This window comes from Haplochromis burtoni, unplaced genomic scaffold (genome assembly GCF_018398535.1).
Source record: "Haplochromis burtoni strain Fernald_Lab_line unplaced genomic scaffold, NCSU_Asbu1 Contig_1219, whole genome shotgun sequence".
In the NCBI taxonomy this organism is placed as follows: Eukaryota; Metazoa; Chordata; class Actinopteri; order Cichliformes; family Cichlidae; genus Haplochromis; species Haplochromis burtoni.
In genome coordinates, this window is record NW_024583580.1 from 5,820 (window position 1) to 31,594 (window position 25,775).

The 25,775-nt window shown below is 39.2% G+C and overlaps 1 protein-coding gene and 1 long non-coding RNA gene across 5 annotated transcripts in view; one reads left to right on the plus strand and one right to left on the minus strand.

The window, feature by feature from the left end:
* Positions 1-1,974: 1,974 nt before the first annotated feature.
* The window catches only part of adgrf3b (adhesion G protein-coupled receptor F3b), a 35,835-nt gene continuing 12,034 nt past the window's right edge, over positions 1,975-25,775 (minus strand). For 3 of the 4 annotated variants that reach the window (XM_005952083.3, XM_005952082.3, XM_042216728.1), the window contains 14 exons: positions 17,378-17,530; positions 15,054-15,109; positions 14,880-14,938; positions 14,124-14,266; positions 9,567-9,797; positions 8,818-9,054; positions 8,502-8,639; positions 7,921-8,120; positions 6,871-7,056; positions 4,861-6,174; positions 4,331-4,372; positions 4,165-4,194; positions 4,006-4,079; positions 1,975-3,209 (listed from right to left, as the gene is read on the minus strand). In XM_005952083.3, coding sequence (XP_005952145.1) covers positions 4,014-4,079; positions 4,165-4,194; positions 4,331-4,372; positions 4,861-6,174; positions 6,871-7,056; positions 7,921-8,120; positions 8,502-8,639; positions 8,818-9,054; positions 9,567-9,797; positions 14,124-14,266; positions 14,880-14,938; positions 15,054-15,109; positions 17,378-17,530 — 2,855 coding nt within the window. In that variant the 3' untranslated portion in view covers positions 1,975-3,209; positions 4,006-4,013. The remainder of the gene's footprint in view (positions 3,210-4,005; positions 4,080-4,164; positions 4,195-4,330; positions 4,373-4,860; positions 6,175-6,870; positions 7,057-7,920; positions 8,121-8,501; positions 8,640-8,817; positions 9,055-9,566; positions 9,798-14,123; positions 14,267-14,879; positions 14,939-15,053; positions 15,110-17,377; positions 17,531-25,775) is intronic. The other variant, XM_005952084.3, reaches the window with a different exon arrangement.
* LOC102302742 lies at positions 17,529-18,915 on the plus strand. Its single transcript, XR_317859.2, has 3 exons — positions 17,529-17,881; positions 17,956-18,108; positions 18,192-18,915. It is a non-coding gene; the product is annotated as an uncharacterized LOC102302742 (long non-coding RNA).

A 25,775-nucleotide genomic window follows, 5' to 3' on the forward strand; every position in this document is an offset into this window, starting at 1 on the left:
GATATTTTAAAAACAGTTTTGTTGATTAAAAAACACTATATCGGATTCATATCGGTATCGGCAGATATCCAAATTTATGATATCGGTATCGTATCGGACATAAAAAAGTGGTATCGTGCCATCTCTAGTATAAATGTCTCGCAGCCCCTTGGCAGCTGAGCAGTAATTGGAGTCATGTGCGGACGTATTTTACCTCCACAAACAGCTGAGACGTGGTTTGCGATACATGTGGCAAAAAAGTGAGGTGTTGTGGCCATACTAGAGAGACATTCAAAAGGGCTGTTGGGGGGTGATAAATACATTTTACAGGGTTTATTTAAGGGATAAAATACGTTAAATGTCACCGTTATCATTGGCCGGCTCGGAAACAGCGGGGGTGTCCAAATTCAGAGGCTACTTCCACCTGAGGACCCGGCCTTCGCGGTCTAAAGAAAGCCGGGTAGTACGGCACGAGCTCCCTCGGTGGAGTGAAACTCAACCGTCTGCTCCTTGCTATCTAAAATATAACCGGGCGCTTGCGTGAACTCTGGACTGTCTCACACTTTGTTTAATTAGTTTTCTGTTTGACGTTTATTCAGCTGTGTGATAACCCCGGAGGAACCCTCCCGTTAAATTTTATTTAATCTCATAACTTTAATCTCAGCCAAACCGATTTACTCACAAACATATAAAACACCAAAAAGCCAAACAATAACATTTTTAAGTTATCAAAGTGACTTATATATCATGTTTAACCCGAGTAGCGAAATACCGCGGGGGTTTGAAGACGATGTGTCGGTCGGCTCAGATATTTGACGTTTACAGAGCTACATTTTCACCTCAAAATATGTTAAACGTTTTTTTGCGACCCAGAAAGAGAAATAAGAGTAATATTAAAACTAAGTAGCTGCTGTCATTGTTGGAAACTGGAATTGGCTGGGCTGTGCTATGAATTCTGCAATATGGTTTTTCAATTTTGTTGTCCGGTTGGAAAATCGGGAGAAATTCGGGAGAATGGTGGCTCCGGGAGATTTTCAGGAGGGGCACTGAAATTTGGGATTCTCCCGGAAAAATCGGGAGGGTTGGCATGTATGGTTATGTCTGGCAACATCACTAACCTTGTCAAACACCTCAGAGTAAATCATATCACAGAATATGACGAGCATATGTTGAGGCGAACTGAAGAGGAGGAGAGGGACAGGTGCTGCTAGGGCAAGACACACGTCTCTCACAGAGTCCTTTAGTGCTGCAGGCAGGCAAGGTGTTCAAATAGCCACAACTTCAGTTTTTTATTTCTATATGATGAACTCTGCAACAAGTAATCTGACGTCCTGTAATCATTATGATGCTATAATTTGAGATACAATAAATAAAATAAGTTTTTGTACAAAGTATCGGTATCGGATCAGTATCGTTGATACCACCCTGAATATTACTTGGTATCGGATTGGAAAGGAAATCAGTGGTATCGCACATCACTACCAGATACTACTCTGGAAAGATGTGTGAGAAGCTTAATATAGATAGAAGCTTCCTGGCAGCTGTGACTGGTGGCATAACAGGAACAGTAGTGCTGACCCTGGCTATTGTATTCATTATCAGAAGACCACAGTAACTTTCACTTGAGTGGATGACATTTTCTCTGCATTTGTTCATTAATGAAATCAAAACTGTCATCAGTACTGGAGTGTAATGTAGCTGAAACTTTAACTTTGAAATGTAAATTTGTTATATTAGGGCTCATTTGGGAGGGAGATGGATTGTGAATGTTTCCACCTGCAAAGATTATTGTATCACATAAACCTTTCCATTGATTTTTGAAATAACAAGGACCTTCTATTAGGCATCAGGATTAGAAGCAATATAAGGACCAGGAGTAAATTGAGCCACTCCACTCAAAGGTGATGTCCCAACATAACATTATAAAAACAATGATTTGTCTATTTGTATGTGACAGTGATTTTTTTTAAAGGAAAATGTAAGGTTGGAATTCAATTTCACAACAAAAAAAGAATGTTATTTATTTTTATTTGAACAGATTTCAGATACATACAGTGGCCACACAGGGATAGTATACAGGTTATAGTTCACGCCAAACATAAATTTAAATATACAGTAATTCATCTTAAATACAACCATTAAACAAGTCCGGACTTGTTAAAGCATTTACTTTGTTCTATGCACAGTGAGCACTTGCACTCTTGGTCTACTTAATATCCAAAATCCAGTTAAGTCGAAGATGTACACAGTTAGTTATCTTTAATTTTACTTGGAATGGAAGAAAACAAATGATTTTTGCATCTACAAAGATAACTGACAAAATCTACCAACCTTAGCTAATAATAATAGCAAGAAGAATAGCTAGAAGTACTATGTGTCATGTACAAATATCATCGGAACCTTAGCGCTAATCATTGACAACAATGCTCTATTTAAAGGTATAGTATGCTACATTTTTTGGTTATTGCTAGCAAACACAATTTTCAAACTCACTACCAGATTCACTTCAGCCAAAGACAGTATAAAAGATGTTCAATGTTACCCGCTGGTTCCTGAAATCTCATTTGAAGCTTTAAGATAATTCTTTTGAGTGGCATTTTGGTGTTTTGAAACCTGATGTGAAGAGTGAAGGGTAGAACTGACCATGAAACTTGTGTTGATGTAGATATCGTGGGAAATTCTCTTTTCTGGCAAGAAGAATGACCTAGATTTCCAAGATGACTGGAAACGAGTCACTAAAACCCTAACCCTTGCCATTCAGGCTGTCATTTATGTCAAGGACGGCATTTAGTAATGACTGCAAACAAAAGTATAAGACAAGCCTCACTTTTACATCTGGCAGGTACAGCCATGTTTTACACTATCTGTCAATGCAGCTGAAGTGCATTCTTCGTCCTGTTTGCTGTTATTGTCCTGTATATGTGTTACAGTCAAGAAACATCAGTTACATGGCAAAATAAGAATAAATAAGAAAGGCAGGGTCTCTGGAGATAAAGACACTGTCATGCACTTCTAATTGGTCATAAATAATAACTAGACAGGGGTTCTATTGCTTTTTAGGAAAACTACATATAACTATAGATAATGATATGATTATAAACAACATTTAGTTAAATCTCCTTAAACAACGCACTGTAAATGTCAATGAACTACATACTAACTTAATGCTAACTGTATTCTCCTGTAGAGGGGTAGTTGGACAGGCGAGTTGTTAGTTCAGGATTCACAGTCTGAAAAGCAAAAAAATAAAACTTTTAAGACTCAACTTTAATTCACAAAAGATCATTTCTGCTTCCATGTGGTGAAGAAGTAATTAATGCTGACCATATGGGTACTATAACTGTTTGACACGAGAGCCTCGTGGAAAAACAGCACAACATTCAAATTGTGATCACAAAACCAGCAGAAAACAAGTATTCATATTGTTTCAACAGGTTCAGTGTGACCATGGTTTAATAACTCATTTTATTCAGTTTGGGTTACCCAGAAATCAAAATGTCAATTTCTGCTGCTTAAAAAGAAAGCAAAACCTTGAGAAATGTGTCTTTTCCACACTTTAGATAAAGCAAATAAACAGGGTTCATAACTTTGGCAATCCATGAAATGTTTATCATCCAACATAATCAAGGCAAAATTACAATTTCTTTCTTGGCTAAATTGTTGCAATTATTTGTAATTACCTTATCCCTTATCCCTAAACATGATATCTGCTAAACACCAACGTTATCATTTTAAGCATGCTAGTATGTTGATATTACACAACCTATGCCGTTCCACCGGAGTACAAGTGCAACCCTGCTACTCAGCCTTGTTATAGATTACTTTGTAAACACAAAACAACTTGTATTTGTGTGGTGGTTTACAGCAGCCATCAACAGTTAATAGATATAACCCTGAAAATGCGAGTTTAGTTACTGAAGGATCTCTCATCACTCAGGATTGATCAGTTCAGTGGGCTACCAAGTTTCAAGATAGAAATTTGGCATTATTAAAGGAATATTGTTAAGGACAATAGATAGAACTGACCTACATCTTCAGTGGTCTTTTGTGTACGTAGTTGAAGTGAATTTCTTTGTGCTGTCATTTCCTTTTGATTTTCCCTGAGGGAAGAGACCAGAAGTATTATCAACCATGTTTCTATCACTTTATCAGGCAATTCTGTATGTATCTCATTGTTGTGCTTACAGTTATGAGCTTGAACAGTTCCTCTCTGACCTGATAGTAACAATGTAGACAAATTGTTTAATACATTAAGTACATGGCAAATACTAAACACTTTCTTCTAACCATCAAATTTTTTTTATAAATATATCTAGAGTGATATCTGTTCCACTAAAATGATTAAACCTACCTTCTGCTCTGCAAAACACCCTGTGATCAAAATAAAAAAACCCTGGAAGAGAGAAAAAATACGTAACATGTCTAAAAAGACACAATGGTTTTCCTTTTGAATCAGGTTTGCAGTTTTTATCAGCAGAGACAAGAGTTTAAGGGAGTTATATGTCAATGGGAAAGTTAGATCTGTGCATTGCCATTGAATGAAGTTTTCTGATCATCATCAGAAACTTGGATATTGATAATTAACTCAACTTTAATACATGGCTTTATTTTTACTTTTAAACAATGAAATAATGAATGTTTTAAAATATGTTACTTCTACAATTGATCAACAATGAAAAGCAAAAAAATATAACTTTTAAAGAAAAAGAATTATAAAAAAAGACAATTATAATTTATAAACTATAATAGAGGGAAATGGAGATTTGTCCATTGTTGATTTTCTTATTCATATTTGTGAATGTTTTAGATCATCAAATACATTTTTTGAAATAATTATTACCTAAATTTGCTTGGTATGTGCTAACTGTGCATTCAAATTACCTGGAAGGTATTAAGGATGGTGAAAATGTAGGTGATAACGTTATAGATGGGGCTATCAGACATGATGAGTTGCATGAAGCCAACAATCCATGTCACTCCAAAGACAGGTGTTAGAACAATCACCACTTTGAGGATGCCTTTTGCCGTTTCCTTGTCATCGGCCTTGCTGCTGTCAGGGACTGAGGTCTTCATCAGTGTAACGATGACAACAATCATGGAAAAGAGATTTGCCAAAACAATGGTTCCCACAGGCAGGAGAAAAGCATGCATGGAGCCAACCAAGAGTTTTACATAAACTAGCCAGCATGTTTTGCTGTCGTAGTAGTCCTGGTTGGTGTATTTGCAGTACACATAGCTGGATCCCACCATTAGGATTGGGCAAACATAGCCTAAAATGCTGGAGAGGAACATGAAAACTCTTTTCCTCAGTGGGCTGAAGACAAAGATGAGCTGGTGGACAAGCATGATGCTCAGGCACAGCATCCAGCAGAACATAGCCAAGAAAAAGAGGTGTTTGCATATGGTCAGTACTAGACACCAGCTGTCAGTTAAAGTCTTGGGATTGCTAGAAGCCAAGAAACTGCAATCTGCAAGCAAGAGGAACGTGGCAATGTTCACTATAGCTGTGTGCCGAAAATGAGAAAGGTTAGTCTTGACCACAGCTGACCACACCAGAGATTCAATGATGAGAAAGATCACCAAGGAGCAAATGGACACACCAAGGCCAATATTTGAAATAAGTTCAAGGATAGGATCTTGTTTTCCTCCATCACCCTTGGACATTAGGACAGAGAATGCAGTTAGGTGGTTGCACTCACATATTGTGTGGTTTTCATCAGAAATGCTGATATTGCATCCTTCATCTGACCATTGATTCCTTGTGGTGTTCCAGAAGACACAGTGAGGTTGAGTGGGGTTGGTTTTCCCACTGGGGAAGTCCAGTCTAATTTGTATAGTTGAATCACTATTATTGTCCAGTGTGGCTGATAATATGAGGTCGGTACGTTCAGGTTGTATGCCATTAAAGCTGTTATTTAATTTACTCATTAGATTTTTCACAGCTACAGTTTTCAGTATTCCATTGGTCTTGTTCATATTCACACCAATGTCAAACACAGACACATCACAGTCATTACTTCGACAGAATGTAAGGTCTAGATTTGTACTGTTGATTCCGTCGCTCTGGTTGACCTTAATGTTCTTCACTAGACCTTCCACAGACTCTAGGTAGTTTGATGACATTTTATAACGAATTGTGTCATTTACCCCACTCCAGGTGCCATTCAACATATTGCTTGCTGCACTAACAAAATCCTGAAAGACAGTAAAATAGAAAATAAACTTAAAAAATTTATTTGACTGAACAGTGACTTTTCACACTTTCTCAGTTGATGCTAGGACCCCTATTCAGGCGTAATCCGCTTGGGTGTACAGTCAAGGATCTTTAAGTACTGCATGGTCTGTTGTTGAAATTTAAAGTGGAAGAGAAACTACATGTATAAAGGGTCATTTCCACTACAGAGCCCTGTTCTGGTTAGTTGTTGCTAATAGACTTACATCATTTATGTTAGCTAATTAGTAACAGAACAAGTAACATGTTTAGAAAGAGTTATATGTTGCTGTATTGACAGTTAGCTGCATCACAGAGTCGTGAAGGACATTATTTTAGCAATTCTTTTGTTATTCTATTATTTCTTAAAGGTCTTACTGTAGATTAAAGAAAATGTAACATATTTAAACTGATGAAACTGATAATCTGCCATATTAATCCATATTATACAGTTGGTGGACATTTTTTCCTGCAGAATAGGTACTTGTACATTTTTATTGACTTATTTCCATTGTGTTGTATTATTGGTATTATTCCTCTAACTATCTTGACGTGACATGAGTAGTAGAATGTAGAATGAGTATATGTTGAGGATTATTTGAATTTCTACTTCTAAAATGAAGTCTGAACTTTTATAGTCAGAACTAAGTATGTATAACAGAAAAGGTAGATGTGCTTACAGGAAAGATATCCTCTCCCAACACAGTTGTGTTTGATGCGTCGGCCATCATATTTAGAACACCGATGGAGGCGCTAATGTCAGCAATACTTTCACCAGATCCAGAACTTAATGTCGAGCTGTTCTTTAGCCCTTCAAATATATTCTTGGCCACCTCCGTGGTGGCCCCTAGTCCCTTCAGGAAGGCCTAGATAAAGGAATTAGTGTGTAAAGAAAAGAAAAATCCTATAATTCTATTTTATAGTTCACAACAGTAAGCACAACAGACACTTTATTTTAAAGTCTTGACATACTTTTACATTTGGATTTGTATGAGTTACATGCAAAACATTAAACAAAGCAGTAGTTTTACATATGCAATATGCTACGCTGTGTAATTGAAATCGCTCCAGATTTGACCATACTCCTTCTAAATGGTATGATCTATATAGCTTAGTTTTGGAGTTTATTAAATTTTACTTATAATGTTGGGTGAAAATGGTAACAAATTGCAACAAAAACCTCTTCGTGATTAGTTGCCAGCAGATATCTGTAGTTTACATGAAAAATGCCAATTTGTCTGTCAAACACTCACCATTTTATTCTCTTAGTCGTAGTGACAGTATGATGCAAACAGTAAACTGAAGACTGAGTTGAAATGTATTGGTTGCATTAGTAAGGAATACTTTATCAGTTTCTGGTTTGTGTAAGTGTATTTGGAGCCAAGTTAGCATCTATTCTGTAAACCACTGGTTATTGTGGGAACCTGCTGGTGACTAAAGCAATTCACTCTAGCTTCCGTCAGCAAACTTCCAGTTACTACTTAATACTGGAATACACTTTTTCCGTAGCAACTAGTGGTCACCGACCAGTCTCTAGGCCTGTGTGACTGAGACCTAGCCTCAGCAGAGAGCTGAGAGTATGAACTTTAAAGTCAAGGTGAACTAAGATGAAAATTTACAAACCTTTATCATTGCAGTTTCAGAAACTAAAAATACTGAAACACATACACAAATGCAAACGAGAGCAAACAAAAACGTATTATTGTAATGACAAATAAAGACACACTCACTTCAGCTGCATTTGAAATTTTGTTCAATTGTTCACTGACGCAGCTTGAGAACACTGCCTGCCAGGCTGGGCCGTTACAAGGTCGGGACTTATAGCCAACCGTGCCTGCTGGGCATGTTCGAATAATCACTGTGTCTCCAGCTGGGGTTTTTGGCCATGTATCTTTATCCAGTAGCTCCTCTTTACAAAATGGCTTCCCAGCTTAATAATAAAAAAAAAAAACATTAGGAAAAAGAAAATAATATTATTAATTATATTTATATCATTAGCTGGTGCAGCATAGGCCTTTGCAAACATATGCAATTCTAAAGCCTGAGAATATGTCATTATACTACACATGAAATTTACAATAAACAGATTAAAGTAGACCCATTATACATTTCAGGCATATATTGCTGAATATTGGGTAGCCAGTCAGTTGAAAGTTGGCTTAAAAGAAAGGTGGTATTATTGGAACTGTTTTTCAGACAAGATTGCACCAGCCCCTGGCATAATAGTAGAATAGAAATCTGGAGCTGGAATGAGCATAATAAGGCCCCTTTAAACATATTTAAAATAATAGACAATTTAAAGAATCCTTACCATAGATAACTGGGATGTTCAATTGTGCACTTTTAATTTGACCGATTACATTCTTAAAACTGATATTAACATATGGTTCAATCGTTTGTTTGCAGAGGATGGCAGGATTGAATGTGTAGTTGACGTAACTGCTTGAAGCTGTAACAGAAGATGACATTTTTTTTAAGTGAATAAAGATTTTGTGCAGTAAGCTTTACACATATTTTGCATTACTGATTAATCTGAGTGTTTTTAATGACATAAATAAAAAACAACAAAAAAAACCCCATGTATTTGTTTCTGTTAGAATACTGAAAATTCAAGGAAAAAATCTTACTTGTCATTTTTACATCAGGAGACACATTACCATTGTAGCCCCACGAAATGGCATAGGTTGTATTGCTTGCTGGGATTATGGCACTGACGGTAATGCTTACACTTTCCTGATTTTCTGAACAGTCCACAGTAAGAGGCATGCTACTCAGGGTAATTGTATCAGGTAGGAGGGCCACACTCAGATAAGTCCTGCCTATGTGCCTGATTGACCCAATGGTAAATCCACACTCATATGTGCCTGCAGGGAACATAAGACAGTTACAATTATAATGGAGGGTTGGCCCTTTACACATTAATTGACATTTCAGTTAACAACACATGCAGGAAATGACAGGAGCTGAGCCACCAGTTGCCATATTACTGACCATAGTGGAAACAGCGCTGAGAGTATAAACAATATATGTCAAAAATATTACAATGCAAGTTTATAAAAAAATCAGATTCTTATTTGTTATGAACAGGTTCAGAGCAGAGCTGATCAAACAGTTTAAATCCATTGTGCCATTGTGCTACCCACACAAAGGATCAAACCAGTTTTTTTGACCTGTCCCCTCATCCCTGTTGAAAATCAATAAAATATCGATCACAAAAAAGAAAATAAATATTCAAACCTGTTCAGAGGAAGTGCTTCACAGGATTAATTCATTATACTATCTTGTTAGTGTGAGTTTATAACTAAGTGTATTTTGTATACTGATTTCATATCAGAGATGTTTTATCTCTAATCAAGAAAAAAGTGTAAACACTTGCCTTCCCAAGTGCCTGTCACCTTGTTGAGGGTAACACCAATACAAGATTGGAAGGTATTTGTGCTACAGATCTTATTCAGCTGGACCACACTGCCGTCGTTGAGCTCAAAGCGCTGATTCCCTGTGGTTAGATTCCAGCCTGCGCTGTCTGTGGCCTCCTCAAGTTTGCATGCAAGTTGTGGCGTGGACAGATAGCAAACTTGAGTCCCTGGGGCCTCTACAATGACCATTCCTGTGTTAAGATAATACATGGAAATATAAATTATAAAAATGCTAAAAAGGTCACTTTAAACTTATCCAATTTTAAATTTAGCCAACAACATTGTTTTGGAACATTTATGAACATTTATTTTATTCATACTGAATGGTTAGAATAGATAATGTCACAGTTCTGGGTCATTTTGACCCAGCATTTTTTGTTTTTTATATTCTGGTGTTTATCTGTATTATGATTTATGTTCCGATTCTTGGCTGTGGCTCAGGTGGTAGAGCAGATCAGCTACTGATTGGAAGGTTTGTGGTTCAAGTCCTGGCTTCCCCAGTCTGCATGCCAAATATCCTTGGGCAAGTTACTAACCCCAAGTTGCTCTCCGATGCATTCATCAGAGTGTGAATGTTGGTTAATTTGCACTTGATCTTAGAAGTGATTGTATGAATGGTGTGAATGAGGCATGTTGTATGCAGCGCTTTAAGTACTCAATAGCCCTAATTTCACCCAGCTGTCTCCCTCCTGTTTTTCATTCCCTGATTACTATGCCATTTATTTAAACCCTGTATTTGCCTTTGTCGCGTTGTACCCTCTAAATGCTGTGTGTTTGTGTTCCAGCTCCTTTGTTCTGAGTTGAATTTTGTTTTGCTTTTGTGACTTTTATTTTATGAGGTTTTTCCAGCAATAAAAGCTGTGTTTTGAGTTCCAGTCCCATTGTTGAGTGTCCTGCATTTTGGGTCCTTTTTTTCCTTCCTGCCTGCACACAGCCTATCATGACAGATAAATTGTAATAACCATGCATTAGTGAAAACTAAAATTAATTGGCCTTGAAGACAAATCATGGGGATATGGTAAGCTAATGTTACTGCAGCTAAATTGGTATGGTTAAATATATGTGGGCATAATATTTCATTTTGTTTTGTTTTTCCAATTTTTTCACATGTAGTTTTATTGATTCTGAAAAGACAGATCGACATATTTGACATTACTGGAATTAACTGAAGAACTCAAACATTTTATAGACAATAAAGAGTGTGCAGTTGGAATACCTCTAGATCTCAAAATGCTTTTGACACAATATATTATTAAACAAACTGGAAAAGTGTGGTATTAGATAGTTTGTGCTGAATTGGGTGATGAGACAGCAATTTGTAGATATAAATGAATACAAATCAACCTGCATGGATATACAATCTGGAGTTCCTCAAGGTCCGGTGCTAGGCCCAAAACATAAAATATTCATATGACATATGAGTCTCAAAAATAATAAAATGTTTAAGACTCATGCTACGTGTTCTCACTTTGTTGCACTTGTGGAAATATATGTTTTTCAGTGAGAGTTTACAGCAGCTTTGCTGAATGGTAAATGGCCTGTATTTGTAAAGCGCTTTACTAGTCCCTAATCAATCAATCAATCAATCAATCTTTATTTATAAAGCACTTTTCATACAAAAAAAATGTAGCACAAAGTGCTTTACATAGTTAAAAGCAGCCCACCCCACCCTCCAACTCACTCCCCACACTCTCATTAACATAAATGATGTGAATACACACATATCCCCCCCCACACACACACACATACACACACGCGCACACTTAAAGAGTAAAAATTGGGCTGGGCTCGCATGAGCCAAGTGAGGAAACACTATAACAGGGAGCCGTCTGCACCGGGAGCCGGTCACAGACCACAGCCTCCAGGCTGGGCACACAGCAGGAGGGAGGCCAAGGAGCCCCCCAGCCAGGCTGAGAGGACCCCCAGAAACCCAGCAGCCACAGTCGATCACAGCCCCGGTGCAGAGAGCGCCCTCTGAGAAAATATGACACAATAGGATATATACAGGGTAAAATGATATATACAGGGTAAAATGATAAAATAAATAAGAACAGGATACAATATAAATATAAATATAAATAGAGTAAGAAGATTAAGAAATGAATAAGAATAAAATCAATAAATATTAGGTAAAGTCTAAATTAATAATAGAATAACAGGATAGAATAAATAAGCATAAAATAAATAAACGTTAGGTGAAAGCTAAATTAAAAAGGTGGGTCTTGAGCCTGTTCTTAAAAACATGTACGTTCTCTGCGGCCCTGAGCTCCTCCGGCAGGCTGTTCCACAGACGAGGACCATACCACTGAAAAGCTGCCTCTCCGTGAGTATGTGTCCTGACTTTAGGGACAGTCAAAAGGCCAGTACCAGAGGACCTCAGGGTCCGCGAGGGTTCATACGGTAAAAGCAGATCTGAGAGATAAGAAGGCCCAAGACCATTAAGACATTTAAAAACCAATAAAAGAACTTTAAAATCGATCCTGAAACACACGGGGAGCCAGTGCAGCGATTCTAAAACCGGTGTAATGTGGGCCCGCCCTCTGGTCTTCGTCAGCACACGAGCTTCCGAGTTTTGCAAAAGTTGTAAAGTTCTTCTTAGGAAGACCAGAGAGCAGGGCATTACAGTAATCAATGCGACTGGTAATAAAAGCATGCATCAGCATCTCTGTGTTGGCCCGAGAGAGAATTGGGCGGACTCTGGCTATATTTTTTAGATGATAAAATCCAACTTTGGTTACATGTTTAACATGTGGGATAAAACCAAGCTCAGAGTCAAAAATAACACCCAGGTTTTTCACTTGTAGCGAAGGACATAGTGAAAATGCCTCTAATTTAGACAAGAGTTTCTCTCTCTGAGCCTCAGGACCGACGATTAAAACTTCAGTCTTGTCCTGGTTAAGCTGTAAAAAGTTTTCTGCCATCCGAGGACCTTAAAGCGCTTTACACATTCAGTCATCCACCCATTCACACAAACATTCACACACTGTTAATTAAAAAAGAAGTGAGTAAATTTGGTTTGATATGAAAACTTTATGTAGCCCTGGCTATATAAATAGGTCATTTATTTAAATAGTTCATTTATATTGATAGTTAAATGCAAATGATCACTGTGTTCAATAATGTGTATACAAATGCCTGTAAGGTATGTGATGTGTGTCACTTAAATGCACAGCCTTTTTATTTGTATTTTGAGGTTTATGTCATTATTTTTGAAATGTTATTGATATGTACTACAGCTCCAGTGAACCCTGAAGTAGTCTCTGGTAGATGGGTGGGAGTAAGTGGGGAGTGCACTCTGCAGGAAGCGAGAGAGATGAGAGCTGAACAACAGTGTCGAGTGAACGCAGAGTTCATAGAAGGGCGACAGACGTATTTTCGGGTTGACGGATAGTTAACTATAGTGGAAAACTGTTGTACTCTACTGTGAGTAGGAGGAGACGGACGTCTTGCTGGTGTGTCAGAGAGGTCCCTTCTGCTGGTGTGCTGAAGTTATGTGTTCACGTGATCGCACGTGGAGACGATGACTGTGAGTGCTGCTGCCGGGGCCTGCTGGTAGCCTTGACCCAGTTTCCTCCACTATCCCCTTGAACTGCCTGGAGGTGTGAGTACTGTTGTTTGCACATGCTTTTTATTTTACTACTTGGCAACAAGTGAAGCGACCATATTGTTTTAGGTCCCAAAGCACCCGAGCCACGACTCAGGCCTGCAACGAGGGGTTTGCTAGCAGAAAGACTGTAGCACTTGAGGTGTGTGTATGTCGGTGAGAGTGCGTGTGGGCCCACAATATTATTTGATTATTTTGTTTCTGTTCAGGTAGATGGCTTACCATTGTTTATCAAACTTTATTAATTTTACTTATTTTCCTTGTGTTGTTGTTAACCAATTATTCACTAAAGTGGAGTTAACTTTATAATTGACCTGCTTGTGTGTGGTTTATTTCCATATAGTGTAGTTTTATTGCATACTTTATACCATAAGCATTAAAAAGGGAGTATCAGTAGAAAAGTAACAACAGGAACCCAGGGCCCCTCTCAATAGAATGTGGGATGGGTGTTACATTTAACTTTGCATTAAATGTAAGCAAAACAAAGATCATGTGCTTTGGAAAATGAAAACTAACTCATTAAGCATTGTTGCTAATGTATGGATAGAAAATACACTTGGGGTGTGAACAAAAACAGCTGGACGGCTCATTTTAGACATAAAAGCAAAAGAGCAAAGACTGTTGCATTGTTGGAAACACAAGTCTCATTCTGAACCATACTGCTTACTTATTTTGTCATAGTTGAATTAGTGTGTGGAAATATGGGGTAACATATACAAAAACGCAATACCCATAATGCACATTCCAAAAAAAAGAGGTATGATACTTAATATAACTCCATATCTGGAGCACACAAACTCTATATTTTTAGGTCCAAACAAATGTCATAAATCTCTGGTACAGAGAAATATATAGATTAGAAGATCAAGTTGTACAGGAATTGAAAGAATAGTAAAAAAATTTTTTTACTGACCTAAAGTGTCCACAAATATAGCTGTAGGTGTAAGCAGACTTGTAAGATTATTGACTATGTCTTGAAGTTTACTAGTCAGCACTCTGACACTGACAGCTACCTGAAAGTCAACATACTGCAGCGATGAGGATGTGGAGATGGTTCTGTAGAGAATGATGGAAAAATAACTTGTTATCGACATGAAAAAAAAACATTACAGTACAAACAGTAAGTTTTATTTACTGTGCATATCTAATAAATTTTGTCAGTCTCCAAAAGTGTCTAAAACCGACACTATATTACATATTGCAAGGTCTCCAAAAAGTATTTGGACAGTCTCTTTGGAATCCTAAGATTAATCTTTTTCGCAATCACTTTTGTGCACCATGAAATGCAGAAAAGAAAATTAATGAATGCAGTTTTCAAGTGATGTCCCCTCTATTGCCAGGGAACAGCTATTGACACTAGTCATCAGGTATGCACAGAGTTACTGAAATGATGAGAGTTTTACATAGAATTCTCTGGCATGGTTTCAGGGTTTCCCATCTACCAATCAGCTTTGAAGCTCAGGTCTCTGAAACAGCCCTGAAGACATTAGCTAACTCAGGTAGAATCATTTACAAAAAACTCACCTATAATAACTAACAGTTTAGTTGGTGACTATAAGTGGTGTCACAATAATAAGTGATGTTGTTTAAAAAAAATAACATTGACGAAAAACAAACACAAAACCAAAAAGGTAACTTATATAACATATTTCTTTGTAAAATACAGTACCTTGGACCAGTAACGTTCACATACTGAATAGCATTCAGGTTTTGAAATTGGTTTTGAAGCTAAGAAAAGAAAAAGCATGACATCGTTGATATTTTTGTACTATGTAACAATAGAAAACATATTTATATTTATAGTTTATTTATAGAATAGTACAAACGTGAGGATGAGACATACCGTTGTGGTCTTGGTTGAATCCCATGCTGCAGTCTGTACTGATCCATTGATGAAAACTGTGTTCATTGTAAATATTACAGTTTGTTATTACTTTGGGTTTTATTTTGGTTGTCAAAGACAAGCATGCATATCAGCATGGGGACTGCTTTGAATGCACAGACTAGGATATGTTTAGAGAAGCTGCTACATACTCAGACACCGTGGACCTGGAGGAGTACACAATCTCAGTGACCAGCTACATCAGCAAATGCATTGAGGATGTCACTGTCTCCAAGACCGTGATCTGCAAACTATAAACCCTGGTTCTCTGCAAAGCCACGCAACCTGATGAAAATCAGAGACTCTGCCTTTAAGTCCAAAAATAGAGGAACTTACACTACAGCCAGAGCAGATGTATCACAGGCCATCAAAGACGCAAAGCGGCAGTATGCAGATAAGATCAACACACATTTCACAAGTACAAAGGACACTCGGCGAATGTGGCAGGGCATCCAAACAATCATGGGCTACAAGCCAACACCTCCAGCATGCAGCAGGGATCCCTCTCTGCCAAACCAACTAAATGACTTCTTTGCATGTTTTGAGGCAGAGAACAAAGAGCCAGAATAACAACCTGTCTCGCATTAGTCTTCTGAACATTTAGATGGTTGTTAACTTCAGGAAGACCTCAATGGCTCACACTCCACTGCACATCAACGGATCTGCTGTTGAGATGGTCAACAGTGTGAAGTTCCTCGGTGTGCACATCTCAGCTGACCTCTCCTGGAACCTGAACACCACCACCATCATGAAGAAAGCCCAACAACGTCTTCACTTTCTTAGGAAACTGAAGAAGGCCGGTCTCCTTCCTCCTATCCTCACATCATTTTACTGGGGAACCATTGAGAGCATCCTCTGCTGCTACATCACTATCTGGTACGGGAAATGCACCCTCGCTGAAAAGAAGTCTCAGCAGCAAATAGTGAGGAGAACAGAGAGGATCTTTGGAAGCCCTCTCACATCCATCTCCCAACTCTATGACAGACACATCATTCGACGTGCGAACAGCATAGTGAAGGACACTTTCCACTCCTCACATGCACTGTTCTCCCTCCTTCCATCTGGCAGACGGTTTCGCAGCATTAAAACTGTAATGACCAGACACTGCAAGAGCTTCTTCCCCCATTCAGTCATAGCCCTCAACTCACTACCACAAAAGGACTGATATAAACATACACCTCTACAAACACCTTACAATAATCATCAAAAGACTCAAAAACAACAAAAACTACCACAAATCCACTACAAACTGGTCCTGGGAACAATATTCTCATTTGCACACTCAGTCACATACTTCTGAACACACACCTAAATTCTTTAGGTGAAATCTTTACATTTTGCATTTCGTACACGTCTTTGTCATGTCTCATCAATAATATCCTGACAATAGCTTGAAACTGGTATTCAATACCTACTGCACATTCCACTTTGTATTCTCTCAGTCCTGTCTTTGTTTATCTTTGTTTATCGTACAGGTAATATTGTATAGTTACCATTATAGTATTGTATAGAATTGTATAGTTAGTAATTAGTACCTTTTTATCCCTTAATTTTTACCAAAACTTAGCATGTTATTTATTTATAATTCCTAGTTTTATATCTCTTGGATATATATTCTTTATATATTTATAAATGCACCATAGGGGGCTTAGGGTGGAACAGCATTTCAGTACACTGTATACTGTGAATACTACTGTATTGACAATAAAGCTCTTGAATCTTGAAAAAGTAGAAGAGTGAAAAGCAAAGGATAAACATAGCAGTATTCAACAGATTTGTACACCACACTTATTATAGTTTATATTAATTTAGTTTCAACTGGAATCCAAGTACATTTTCTCATTTTAATTTAGGTGTAATTGTTCAAAATGTTCAAGTTGTTACATTACTTTCAGTGTATGCTTTGTTTTTGATTAATTTATTTGTAACATAGGTGCTTTTTTCATGGCAATATTTTGGAAATTCAAAACAGTATCTTAATACTATTCAACAAAACAGACACTGTTGTCAAATTTGACCAAAGACATGTTTGACTATTGTTATATATATATTTTTAAATAAATAATATTGTTTATTTGCAAAAAAAGTACTTCTATTTTTAAGTACTTTTAATGCTTTCAACACTCATTTTAATGCAAATAGTTTAATTTTGCATTAGTTCTCTATAACACTGGTATACACTAAAACTTATTCCATATCATTAATCAACAGAATAGAAAAAATAAAATAAAAATAATAAACAAAAAAACAAACAAAAAAAGAGTTACACATTTCAGGAGATCTACCTTGAACTTTAGGAGAACAGAGGGGTGTGATGTAGGATACATTTTGTTTGCAAGTAGCATCCCCGCAGCAGCTGTAGTTGTAGCACACTTCATTGCTCCAAAGATAATTTGTAGAGCAGTTGCAGTTCGTGTCAGTTCCAACAATGAGGCATTCTAGAAATAAAAGAAAACATTCTTAATTCTCTGAGTTTTTTCTTTTTAGTTTTTTTATTTGAGGGTTAGGGCCACTCTGGATCATCAGAACTGTATGGGAAAATTTGACTGACACCTGCTTTCCTTCATAGTACAACAGTAGACAACATGTAATGTAAAAATATCTTGTCATGGTCCGTGGTCCTGTGTCTAAGGTGTCTGTGTGTGTGTGTGTTGGATGCCCTGGTGGCCACACCCCTGGGCTGGGCCATTACCGGCACACCTGCTTCCCATCCGGGGCGATTACCTGAAGGACTATTTAACCCCGCGCTGACGGATGCTCCACGCCAGTCCATTAATCACCTCTCTGTGGTAACTAGCCTCCCGTGGAAGCGTTGTACAGATGTCTTATTTGAACGGCGTTAACTCTGCCTTCGTGTGTCTAGATTTCGATCCGGCGTCCTGCATCTGCCACCTGCCTGTCCTCCTGCTCGCTTGGAGCACACGGTGCATCACCTGGCCTCATCACCGACTCCACAGATTCCCTTTCCACGGACTTACACACTCCCCTCCCAAGTCCCACGGTCCCCACTCTGATCGTAAGCCAGCTACTCAAACCCTGTCTTGTAGTGTTTCCCTGTTTTCCCGGCTCTCAAGTAATTTTCTCCCCTTTCTGTTGCAGCCTCCCCACGGTCCCGATCTCTGCTTCCCCGCGTCATTTTACATCCCCGAGTTTTTCAGTTCCTCGCTTTCTTCTCTGGTTATCCCGGGTCACCTTTTGATAACATAGTAAAGTGTGTTTTCCTGCTCGCATACGAGTCTGCTTTTTGATCCTTTGGTGCATGCGTGCCTCGGCACATGACAATCTAGCTCTAAAATATACACTGAACAAAAATATAAAAACAACACTATTGTTTTTGCTCCCATTTTTCACGAGCTGAACTCAAACATCTGAAAATTTTTCTACATACACAAGAGACCCATGACTGTCAAATATTATTGTCAAATCTTTATAAATCTGTGTTAGTGAGCAATTTTCCATTACAAAGATAATCCATCCCACCTCACAGGTTTGGCATATCAAAGGGCTGATTAGACAGCATGGATATTGCACAGGTGTACCTTAGACTGGCCACAATAAAAGGCCACCCTGAAATGTGCAGTTTAATCAAACAGCACAATGCCACAGATGCCGCAACCTTTGAAGAAGCGTGCAATTGGCATGCTAACTGCAGGAATGTATACCAGACTTGTTGCCCGTGAAATTAATGTTCATTTCCCTACCATTTGCCGTCTCCAATAGTGATGGGTACCGGTGTCCGGTTCCATGATGGCACCGGTTCTGACATAAACGGTAGTAACCAGACCGAAAAGCAGCGCACATTTCGGTGCTTTATTTCGGTGCTTTTTTTTTTTCCTGAGATGTCATACACTTTAGATTCTAGCCAATCCGTTGGGCATCTTTCTTTGCCTTTAGACAACAATTCTGATGGCAAAAGAGCCAAACGGGACAGGCAAAAAAACAAACAAAAAAACAAAAAACACTAGTGACAGTGTGAAAAAGGCTAATAGATGTTATGATGAATTGAAGCTGAAGTACTGCATGTGCTCGTGTTTATACTAATTTAGGAAATTAACTGAACAGAGCAAGAAAGACTCTGGAACAACTTGCTCAGAGTCTGATTGGGGAATAATAATTTTCTGCACATACCACGAGAAAAATGAGCATTTGGTCAAAGTCCAGGTTGCTAATGCAGAACACATTTTGCATAAGAACATCTAAAGTAATGTAAAAATGCCTGTTTTTAAGGGACCGCCGTTTAACCTCAGCGTGTTAAGAGGGCTCGCTAAGCTTGAGTCTGTAATCTTTAAAAACAGTAGAGGCTTTATGTATCCATGGTAATGTTATAACACATACACTGTGTGGATATTGTTTTTACAATTTTTTTTATAAATTAGTGTGAAAATGAAAATCACTAAAATGACCATTTAAAGGTAATTTTTTAAACACACATCTACATCCCACTTCTGGTTTGGCAGAATCTGCAGATGCAGCTTGTAGCAATGCTCATGCAAATTCAGACCACACACCATTACTTCCACAGGCATGCTGAAATGATCTGTATGTAAACATGCCATGTTTTTTCTTGCAGTTTCAGTACAAAACAATCCAAGGCCTAAAAACTCTGTTTGCATTAGGAGTGTGTGTGTTATTTTGATAGTCTTGTGTCTCCTGTGCTTTGTATCGGCTTTTACTTCCCCTGTCTCATTTCCTGATTTGTTGCAGCTGTCTTCCTTGGTGTTTCCCATCTTCCTAATTATCTGGTGTGTATTTAAATTCTCAGCTTCCTTATGCTCTTTGTTATGTCCTCTCTTGCAGTTTTTTTTTTGTTGAGTAGTTGTTGATTTGGTTTCCTTGTTCCTGTACCTGCATTATTTTGTATTATGATTAAAGGAAATGGGAAGTAAGTAATGAAACTGCTTGCAAGTTTATTTCTTACTTTCCAAGTCCTGTGTTCCTGCCTGCTTGCCAGAATGGCAGGCAGGAGTCTGACCTCATAATTAGTTTGTGGGTTACTATGTTTTTTGTCCGTTGTTTTTTCTGTTGTTGTTGTTTTTTTGTTGTTGTTTTTTAACCCTGCAGTAGTTTTATGATTTAAGCTTTCTTTGTGTATTAAAGTCACCAGTGACCATCAAAAAAAAAAAAAAAAAAAAAAAAAAGATTCTAGCCAATCATTTTACGTTTCCGAGGATAGTAGGCGGGGCCAGGTACGTACGTTCTTTTAGAGCAGAGCTACAGATTAAAAATGTCCCAAGGCGAAGCGGTCAAAAGTCTGGCTGTACTTCACAGCAAAATATGCAAACTCAGCAGCCTGCAACAAGTGCTTTAAGCTGATACTGTCAAAGGAGGTAACACCTCAAATCCGATGAAACACCTGGCGACGCATAGCGTTTTTTTTTAAAAGCCCAGAAATGCGCCGTATTGATAGCTTGCTGCGAGACCTCACACCGAGCACATCTACTGTGCGTGTGGTTGCCTGTTATCGGACCCGGAGTTAGCAACATCCCCCAAAAACCCGAAGAGGAGAGTCCTGGCCCCTAGCCCTGCCAGTGTAGCAGAAATGATGAGTGATGGCAGCAGCAGCCGTTCTTCTCTGCGTGAGTAGCTTAATGTTGTTCATGTGTAATTTACGTTGAGTAGGCTAACCACGTTATTACATTAATGCATGTAAGGTGAACTAGCAAACACCATCATAGCTACATGCGGCTGTCTTCTTGTTTGATGGCAGATACTCCCTTCACCCTGGCCAAAAAGGCTAAAATGATCAAAGAAAAAGAGGGAAACAGATAAACATGAGAGGCTTTTGGACAAAGTTTGTGTTTTTTCCATTGATTAAGCACTGCTTCCAGCTAAGAGTGATACCATATATGCCCCATAGCTGCAGAAAAGGCTAACTTTGTTATCTTTTTACAAAAAACCAGCTGAACATGAGAGGTTTTGGGACCAATTTTGTGTTCTCCATTCTTTAAGCACCGGTTTGAGCACCGTTTGAGCACCGGCACCGTTTCAAAAGTACCGGTTTGGCACCGGTATCGGATAAAACCTAAACGATACCCATCCCTAGTCTCCAAAGACGTTTCAGAGAATTTGGCAGTACATCCAACTGGCCTCACAACTGCAGATCATGTGTAACCACACCAGGCCAGGACCTTCACATCCAGCATGTTCACCTCCAGGATTGCGTGAGACCAGCCACACGGACAGCTGCAGCAACAATCGGTTTGCATAACCAAAGAATTTCTGCACAAACTGTCAGAAACCATCTCAGGGAAGCTTATCTGCATGTTTGTCGTGCTCATTGGGGTTTGAACCTCACTGCAGTTCGTCGTTGTAACTGACTTGAGTTGACAAACACTCAAATTCAGTGGCATCTGGCACGTTGGAGAGGTGTTTTGTTCACAGATGAGTCCCGGTTTTTACTGTTTAGGGCAGATGGCAGACAGCGTGTGTGGGTGAGCGGTTTGCTGATGTCAACATTGTGGATCAGGTGGCCCATGGTGGTGGTGGGGTTCTGGTATGGGCAGGCGTATGTTATGGACAATGAACACAGGTGCATTTTATTGATGGCATTTTGAATGCACAGAGGTACCGTGACGAGATCCTGAGGCCTATTGTTGTGCCACTCATCCACGACCATCACCTCATGTTGCAGCATGATAACGCATGGCCCCATATTGCAAGGATCTGTACACAATTGCTGGAAGCTGAAAACATCCCAGTTCTTGCATGACCAGCATACTCACTGGACATGTCACCCATTGAGCATGTTTGGGATGCTCTGGATTGGTGTATACGACAGCGTGTTCCAGTTTCTACCAATATTCAGCAACTTCACACAGCTATCGAAGAGGAGTGGATCAACATTCCACAGGCCATGATCAACAACCTGATCAACTCTATGCGATGAAGATGTGTTGCCCTGCATAAGGCAAATGGTGGGCACACCAGATGCTGACTGATTTCCCCCCCCATAAAGCAAAACTGTGCACGTTTCACAGTGGCCTGTTATTGTGGGCAGTCTAAGGCACAACTGAACATTATTTACGCTGTCTAATCAGTAGTGATGTGTGGATCGATCCTGAAATATCGATTCCTCCGATACCAGTCATTTATGTTCTAGAATCGATTCTCACATTAAAAATATTGATATTTTATTAATTTAGAGTAAATTTGTAGTTTATCATTAACAGTAACAGAGTGGAAAGAAACTATAACATTCAGATTGTCTACATCCAAAGGAACTACTTCCTCTTCCGCCTTTCATAGTCATGTGCGAAATACGGCTGTATAAATGTCTCGCAGCCCCTTGGCGTGCGCAGCTGAGCGTAATTGGAGTCATGTGCGGACGTATTTTACCTCCACAAACAGCTGAGACGTGGTTTGCGATACATGTGGCAAAAAAGTGAGGTGTTGTGGCCATACTAGAGAGACATTCAAAAGGGCTGTTGGGGGGTGATAAATACATTTTACAGGGTTTATTTATCGGATAAAGTACATTAAATGTCATCGTTTTTATTATCGGGTTGGAAACAGCGGTGGTGTCCAAATTCAGAGGCTGCTTCGCGGTCTAAAGAAAGCCGGGTAGTACGTCATGAGCTCCCTCGGTGGAGTGAAACTCTGCTGTCTGCTCCTTGCTATCTGAAATATAACCGGGTGCTTGCGTAAACTCTGGACTGTCTCACACTTTGTTTAATTAGTTTTCTTTTTGACGTTTATTTAGCTGTGTGAAAACCCCGGAGGAACCCTCCCGAGGATTAATAAAGTTTAATTTAATCTAATCTAATAACTTTAATCTCAGCCAAACCGATTTACTCACGAACAAATAAAACACTGAAAAAGCCAAACAATAACATTTTTAAGTTATCAAAGTGACTTATATATCATGTTTAACCCGAGTAGTGAAAGACCGCGGGGGTTTGAAGACGATGTGTCGGTCGGCTCAGATATTTGACGTTTACAGAGCTACATTCTCATTCTTGAGGCGAACTGAAAAGGAGAAGAGGACAGGTGCTGCTAGGGCGAGACAGACGTCTCTCACAGAGTCCTTTAGTGCTGCAGGCAGGCAAGGTGTTCAAATAGCACAACTTCAGTTTTTTTATTTCTATATGATGAACTCTGCATTATTAAGTGATAAGAACAAGTAATCTGATGTCCTGTAATCATTATGATGCTATAATTTGAGATACAATAAATAAAATACGTTTTTGTACAAAGTATCGGTATCGGATCAGTATCGTCGATACCACCCTGAATATTACTTGGTATCGGATCGGAAAGGAAATCAGTGGTATTGCACATCACTACTAATCAGACCCTTGATATGCCACACCTGTGAGGTGGGATGGATTATCTTTGTAAAGGAAAAGTGCTCACTAACACATATTTATAAAGATTTGAGAACAATATTTGAGAGTCATGGGTCTTTTGTGTATGTAGAATAATTTTCAGATGTTTGCGTTCGGCTCATGAAAAATGTGAGCAAAAACAAGTATTGCGCTTATATATTTTTCCGTGCATTTATTCATCAATCTAAACTAGTAATCTCACATGAGTTTAGTAGAACTGACAAATGAGCACTTCCTGACAAAACCTGAAACAGTGCACATTGGTAATATTCTTTTATTAAAACAGAGTCCAGTCCAATAGTTTTGACTCTTGTAAGAAAAACATCAGTTATAGACAAATTGCAGTTAATATTACTGCAGCTCTGTTATGTTGAAGATAATGTTTAAGTAATCACAGCCTGATGATCCTTTTTTTTAAAAGGTTAGATTACACAATTTTATTTACTTGGGGATGCAATAATAACAGCTCTTCACACAACCCTCACACACCTGGACATTAGTAACTCCTATGTTAGAATGCTATTGGTGGACTTCAGATCTGCCTTCAATGCAGTTCAACCCCACAAACTGGTTAAAAAACTAAGCAACCCATGACTCAGCAGCTCACTGTGCAGCTGGATATTGGACTTTCTGAGCAACAGACCCCAGAACATCAGAATGGGAGAGCACACCTCCTCCACCCTCATTCTGAATGTAGGTGTCCCACAGTGGTGTGTCCTCAATCGCCTCTTATACTCACTTTTCACCCATGACTGTTCTCCAATCCACACCAGTAACACCATCATATAATTTGCTGACGACACCACCATCGTAGGACTACAACAACGATGATTCAGCCTACAGAGAGGAGGTTCAGCATCTGAAGCAATGGTGTAACGACAACAACCTGCATCTGAACACAGCCAAGACCCGGGAGATGGTAATCGACTTCAGAAGAACAAAGCGATCGGGGCACTCTACCCTCTACATTGATGGGGAGGAGGTAGAAAGGGTAGAAAGCTTTAAGTTCCTCGGAGTCCACATCTCGGCCAACCTTACCTGGTCCATAAACATTTCCCACCAGGCAGGAAAAGCACAACAAAGGCTATACTTCCTCAGGGAACTACGTCAGGCCCAATTACCCCAGAGACTGCTAGTAAACTTCTACTGCTCCACCATCGAGAGCCTTCTGACCTACTGCTGCACACTCTGTTTCAACTGCTGCACCGCAGAGGACAAGAGGAAACTGCAGCGGGTGGTGAGGGCAGCAGGCAATCGGCACTTCACTAACCCCCTCAGAGACATTTATACTAGCAGACTTCAGCAGAAAGCCAGCATCGTCATCAAAGACCCCATGCATCCTGGACACTCACTTTTCCCCCCTTCTCTCTGGTAAATGCTACAGGTCCATCAGGTCGAAGACAAACAGACTCAACAGAAGTTTTACCCACATGCTGTCCAACATGCCCTACCTCCACCCTGATTGGAGGATAACTGCACTGCCAACGCTCATGGACATTATCGGGGCGATTGTGGCTCAAGAGATGGGAGTTCGCCTTTTAATTGGAAGGTTGCTGGTTCGAGCCCCGGCTTGGACAGTCTCGATCGTTGTGTCCTTGGGCAAGACACTTCACCCGTTGCCTACTGGTGGTGGTCAGAGGGCCCGGTGGCGCCAGTGTCCGGCAGCCTCGCCTCTGTCAGTGCGCCCCAGGGTGGCTGTGGCTACAATGTAGCTTGCCATCACCAGTGTGTGAATGTGTGCGTGAATGGGTGGATGACTGGATATGTAAAGCGCTTTGGGGTCCTTAGGGACTAGTAAAGCGCTATATAAATACAGGCCATTTACCATTACCTTATTTATAAACCGTATTTCTATTTATACTTCAATGCAACCAACATTCCTACCTCTTTAAACTGTATTTATTATAACCTTATTTAGTATAGTTGCAACAGCACCCCCCCAACACCACACACACTCAATGTGCAATACACTGATCACACTGCACCTCTCAATGCACCTGCTCCTCAGATATTATTTATTATATATATGTATAAAATATATATAAAAATATATATATATATATATATATATATATATATATATATGATAATATATAGTAACTCCTACATGAATAGGATGAGGGACCTATGGATTCTTCGATACCCAACATCCACAATGACGGCGAAACAACTAGTAGCTCAGTGTTCCAACATTCGAAAGAAGGGACTGCTCTCACAGCTAGAGATTGACGAGGTACAACACAAATGCTACGGCAAGGAGGAGTCAGGACGCCAGGTCAGGGGGGAGATATCATCACCCCCACCCGAGATTGGGTACATAGCCCCAAGTGCGATAGGAGAAGGATCGTTGAGTGCGAGA